This window comes from Gadus morhua, chromosome 15 (genome assembly GCF_902167405.1).
Source record: "Gadus morhua chromosome 15, gadMor3.0, whole genome shotgun sequence".
Lineage (NCBI taxonomy): Eukaryota > Metazoa > Chordata > Actinopteri > Gadiformes > Gadidae > Gadus > Gadus morhua.
The window spans coordinates 10264488-10270555 of NC_044062.1; the positions used below are offsets into that span (position 1 = coordinate 10264488).

At 45.8% G+C, this 6068-nt stretch overlaps 1 protein-coding gene across 2 annotated transcripts; it reads right to left on the reverse strand.

Annotated features, from left to right (window-relative positions):
* Window positions 1–3273: 3273 nt before the first annotated feature.
* On the reverse strand, window positions 3274–6068 carry vsx1 (visual system homeobox 1 homolog, chx10-like). 2 transcript variants are annotated; one of them, XM_030378747.1, is made up of 4 exons: window positions 5634–6068; window positions 5186–5264; window positions 4675–4979; window positions 3274–3967 (listed from the first exon to the last, which is right to left on the reverse strand). In XM_030378747.1, exons 1-4 carry the CDS (start codon window positions 6022–6024, stop codon window positions 3684–3686), a joined length of 1059 nt encoding a protein of 352 aa, XP_030234607.1. In that variant the 5' UTR covers window positions 6025–6068; the 3' UTR covers window positions 3274–3683. The 2 variants fall into 2 exon arrangements, with proteins under 2 accessions (XP_030234607.1, XP_030234606.1); XM_030378746.1 differs by having other exon boundaries at window positions 4660–4979.

A 6068-nucleotide genomic window follows, 5' to 3' on the forward strand; every position in this document is an offset into this window, starting at 1 on the left:
CACACACACACACACACACACACACACACACACACACACACACACACACACACACACACACACACACACACACACACACACACACACACACACACACACACACACACACACACACAAAGCCATGAAATTATAATAACTAATTATAACTATAATTAATAATTAGGTATATAGGAGGAATAATAAAACTAATAAATAATTATTAAATGTTATGCATTATTGATAATGTGCTTGAAATGTGTTTTTAATGCTGCAGGATGGATTCTACTTAAACCCATTACAGAAGCTCAATCATGAAATGAATAATAGATCAACATGTTTGTCCCGTGGTCTGAAACAAAAGATGAACCGCGTCACCTCCTCATCACATCCTCCTCCTCATCACATCCTCCTCCTCATCACATCCTCCTCCTCATCACATCCTCCTCCTCATCACATCCTCCTCCTCCTCCTCATCACATCCTCCTCCTCATCACCTCCTCCTCATCACCTCCTCCTCATCACATCCTCCTCCTCCTCATCACCTCCTCCTCCTCCTCCTCCTCCTCCTCCTCCTCCTCCTCCTCCTCCTCCTCCTCCTCCTCCTCCTCCTCATCATCACATCCTCCTCCTCCTCCTCCTCACCACCTCCTCCTCCTCATCATCACCTCCTCCTCCTCCTCATGACCCCCCCCTCATCACCTCCCCCGCCTCCTCCTCTTCCTCTTCATCACCTCCTCCTCCTCCTCATCACCTCCTCCTCCTCATCATCAACTCCTCCTCCTCATGACCTTCCCCTCATCACCACCTCCTCCTCTTCCTCTTCATCACCTCCTCCTCCTCATCACCTCCTCATCACGTCCTCCTCCTCATTAACATGAATAGTCTGCAGAAGAGACAGCATTAACGGGGCTTTTGTTTTGAACATACATTCTGGAATTACAGACAGTGTGTGCTTTGTAAATACCTTGCCAACCAGACACTTTCAGGCCTACAGCCTAAAGCTCTTCACGAGCTGCAGATCTTTATGGAAATGTACCTCGGCACTTGTTGATTCTCTGATCATCCTAACTTTGTATTTGACACTCTTTCCTCTGCCTGTTTTTCTAGGATTCCTCCTCGGTGGAGGAGGAATCCTTCACAGCCTGCCGCTCCTCCCCACTGAGGCTAAAGAGCCGCTCATCAACAGATTACCGTGGCGCTCGCAACGTTTTCCTCTGGAAAAACATTCTGGGTGGTTCGGACACATCATCCGTGTTCGGACAACAATATGAGATTAGAGAGAAGATCAGAGGGATTAGAAGAGGCCGCGGCGAGGAGGAGCAGCAATTACGTGATTAAGAAGCCATTAGCCGGGGCTGGACGTGATTAGGGCCGCCATCAGCGTCTTCCTTAAAACACGTATTATACATATTAATATCTCCTCTTAAGAGCCGCCGGAAAGCAGGCCATTAACGCCTCCTGCCCGGGGAGAGATGAGCTGGACGGTCGTCATGGAGACACTCTCCTCCTGTCACGCCCAGAGACAGTTCAGTTCAGTTCAAACGTCTGCGGCCCCCCACCCACGGACCCTGCTGACAGGACAGGTAGAGGGGTCTTCTACATCAGGACGTTTAGCAGATGCTTTTATCCCAGGCGACTTACAATAAGTACATTTGTCAGAAGAAGGAGTGTCTGAGTGTGTTAGAGTGTGTTAGAGAGTGTTCAAGAGTGTATAAGAGTGTGTAAGAGATGTGTGAGAGAGGTGACCAGGAGGTTCTGGAAGGTTCTGGGGACCCTGACCTGTTGGGGGTTAGGGTTAGGGTCCAGCCTTCTCCACTAAACGCTGTTCCCTTGGCAGGTCCATTCAAACTTGGGTTCCTTGCACAGTGTACAACATTTTCAACACACCTTAATAGTATTAAGCAAACAATCGACTTTTCTGTTCTGAATGAGATTCCATCGTTGAGGAGATGATAATTGATGACAGGCCAATCGGTTGGCTATGTAGTGTGTAAGATTGCATTATCATTTCGCTGTCAACGTAAAGGAGCCTTTACTTTGAAGGAACCCTCTGCCGTGTATTTGCAAACGGTTCTAGCCTCTTATCTTTGGTCCAGCTGTGGCTCCTCAGATAAATTGTAGACCCCTACTTCACGTCGACCATCATATCCTCTGCAAGTGCTTTCATTATAGCGACAACTTGTGCTTGTAGCACAGCTGTAAACTGATCATTTTAGCGTCAAGGATGATAGCCTATTTCAGACCGGAAGTGTAAGCAAAACCGGAACAACCGAGAATGTAAACCAGAGCTCCGAGGGCTGTTGCTGGTGGTGAAATCAATGTGTGACCCTTGTGTGGAAATGATAAATGTTGAACCCAAAATGTCGTTTTGACTCAAAGATGTATCTTCATTTTGTAAATTGGCTCTTTGAACAAACATTTCAGCATCTTGTGTGAGTATAGTGTTGAGTATAAGTATCTTTATGTCTCTTTAGGGTTATCTTCTCTCTCTGTTAACTTCTTTTAATCTGGAGTTAGCCTATATTTAATATGTTAATGACAGAAGAGAGCATCATCAGAGTAAAACTATCTAACGACTGAAGTATCATCAGATAATAACTGATAGATAGTAGTCTATATTTTATAAGCATTATAATTACTTATGCTTATAGATAATAGTTTTATAATCATTATGGATAACAGTCAATGTATAATCATTGGATAAAAGTTGTATTTTCAAAATAGCCCTTACTTTATTATCATTTTAGATAATAATTTTGACTTATAGATTATAGCATTTTTTATCATTAGGCCTATAGATAATAGTCCTTCTATAATCATTCTATAATAATTGAATATCCTTATAGATAATGGCCTGTACGTCATTATATTATTATTATTATTATTATTATTATTATTATTATTATTATTATTATTATTAATAATATTATTATTATTATTGTAGATAACAGCCTACACTTATTATAATTTTCCCAATACTGCAAGTCCCAGCACCGGTTTTCCAGTTTATTAAAAAAGGATCTTCCAATGCGTGTTTTAAGACCTAGACTGAACATTGGTATAATGGTTAAATCAGTCCGTTTAAAACAACCTATCAAACATCTGCGTCTGGTAAGCTTCGGCTGTTTTGAGATCAAACTGAACGGAAAACATTTAAAGATTATTTCACATTAATTGAGACCGCTATCAAAGCCCATGATTAAGATTTAAAGCCATTAATAATTCGAGTCATCAAGATGATTTTCTCTGAGTGTTTCCTCGTCACTAAACACGAGACCTTAAACAGAACATGCGGCCGATTCCAAAAATACGTTCCTTTATTTACCAAATGGATCGTTATTGCTAGATACATCATAAAAAACATGAATATTACATGAAATACATTCATTAACAACATATTTGCTCTTTTGAGTTGCATATATTTTGCCCTATCAGCCCCGGAGTCACAGAGTGGCAATAGCTTCGATATCTGGTGGATTATTACAGAGTATAGCAACATCACAGGATCTCTTCTTTAAACACCAAGCATATAAAACATCATTTAAATACATAAATACAGTGAACAATATTGCGGTAATTACATGATGGATACGCGAACTTCGTCTCGTAAGTCCTTAAAATAAAAAATAATATATAAATAATAGAATAGTCTTCAGAGGGTTGCTCTGTGTGCAATGGGCGGAAGTTGGTCCCGGTGGTTCCGGTCAGTCGTGGTCGGAGTCGCTGCGGGGGGTCCGAGGGGGGGCCGGGGAGGCCGGCCTCAAAGTGCTCTTGGTGCTGGTGCTGCTGCTGTCGTGCTTGGAGGTGCTGGACAGGTCCATGGCCATGTCGTCGCTGTCCTCGGCCTGCGAGGCCCGGCCGCTCCACACCGGGCTTTCCCGGCCCTCCTCCTTCGCCTTGTGGTGCTCCTCCACCGGGGACTCCGCGCGGGAGGAGTCGGGGCTCCCCGGGGCGTCCTTCGGGACCTCCAGAGACTTCTTGTGCATTCCTGAGGGAACGAGGGAAGGTCACATTAGTGTTTCGTTTTTATCATTTATAAATGTATAATATTTAATTATTCAGCTCTATTAAACCCCGAGGCCTAAAATACTTTTCTCCTAATTTTTAAATAAATTTTTCATAATGCACCTCCATTTTAATTTAAGAAATGATAGCCTACTAAATATACTCAATATTTGTGTTTAACTGTATTGTGATGAGCAATTATTAGATTAAATTATTTACAGATAGGCTTACTGGATTTTTATCCACAAAATAATTTGGTTGGTAAAAAACTCGTATTCGTGTATATATATAGCCTACCTATCCGTATAATAAACATCTGGTATAAATCACGTGACCTATATATATATATATAGATCCATATTTATATCGACCTATACAAAGATGTATATGCATATATATACACATCTGTATGTAGGCATACATAGATCTATATACGAGGGATGTGTTTATATAGATCAGTGTATATGCATATAGATCTATATGCATGGATATATATATATATATATATATATATATATATATATATATATATATATATATATATATATATATATATATATATATATATATATATATATATAGTTATAGTTATAGATATATATATAGTTATAGATATAGATATAGATCTCTCCATATAGGGCAGAGTGGTGTCTGAATGTAGAATGAGGGAACAACCTGCAGGTTGCTCACCTAGGAGCCAGGGAGCACACGACCCCATCAGGCCGCTCTTGGCAGAGTTGATGATGGACTGAGGCAGCGGGATTGAGTGCCGCACCATGGCGCCGTACAGCCCGTACTCCGCCATCACGCTGCTGCGGCCCCAGCATTTCTCCCGCTTCCGCCACTTGGCGCGTCGGTTCTGGAACCACACCTGGATCCGGTCCTCCGGGAGCTCCGTCTTCATCGCAAGCATTTCGCGCGCGTACACGTCGGGGTAGTGCGCCTCGTGGAAGGCCTTCTCGAGCTCTTCGAGCTGGTGCGACGTGAACACGGTCCTGAAGATACAACACACGCGCTGTTAGGACCGGGTCTCCGTTAACGGAGCTCCGGGACGTAGACCGGCCAAGGGGTCAGCAACGGGGACGTAGACCGGGCAAGGGGTCAGCAACGGGGACGTAGACCGGGCTAACGGGTCGATAACGGGGGCGGGGCTTACGGGTCGGTAACGGGGGCGGGGCTAACGGGTCGGTAACGGGCTTACCGGTGTCTCCGTTTCTTCCTCTTCTGGGACCCGGTCCCGGAGCTCTTGGGGTCGTTGCGGTCGGACATACCCTCCTCGTCTGGGGAGAGAAACGGAGGTCCATTTAGAGGAGGAGACCCAGAGAGACCCGCCCTCACGGAGCAGACCCATGCTCTCTCTGCGGTCCTCAGACCCAAAAAACTAACGACCCGACACCGAATTTAAAGTCTGACTCCGTGTCGTTGTTAATCGAGTCCCCCCCCGCCGCCCCCGAATCCAAAAGCACGTTCCTTTATTGACCAAACGGATCGTTATTGCTTATGCAGATACATCATGAATAGCTTCTATGTCTGGTGGATTACTACAGAATGCAGAGACATCACAGGAGTCAACACTGAACATCTCCCCCCCTCCCCACCCCCCAGTGACCGGAATACTCCCCCCCCCCCCTCCCCGAGTGAGCACCTACCGGAGTAGGGGTCCCGCTGCTGCTCCTGGAGGCTTTGCAGGTAGTGGCTCTCCGATCGGGCCTGCAGCAGGGGCAGGTGGCCGGGCATGAAGCAGGGGGCTCCCGTGGGCTGCTGGGCCGCCAGGCTGCACAGAAAGCCCAATCCGAGGGGCAGCGAGCCCCCAGGGAACGGGTATCCCCCGAGGCCCGCGCTCTGCACCTCGCCGCTCCCACCTAATCCCGGGGCAGACGGGCGAGAGGACTGGATGTCCGTCTCGAGCCCCAACAGGTCCGTGATCGCAAAGCCCTTTGACCGGAAACCGGAGCCGTGCAGTCGTGATTTATCGATTCCGAATCCTGGCGTGAGCATCCTGACCTTCGGTCTGTCCTCGCTGTCCTCTCGCGCCGTCATGCTGGACTTTCTCTTCACGAGCCGGTGGCTGATGAGGCTCGAGA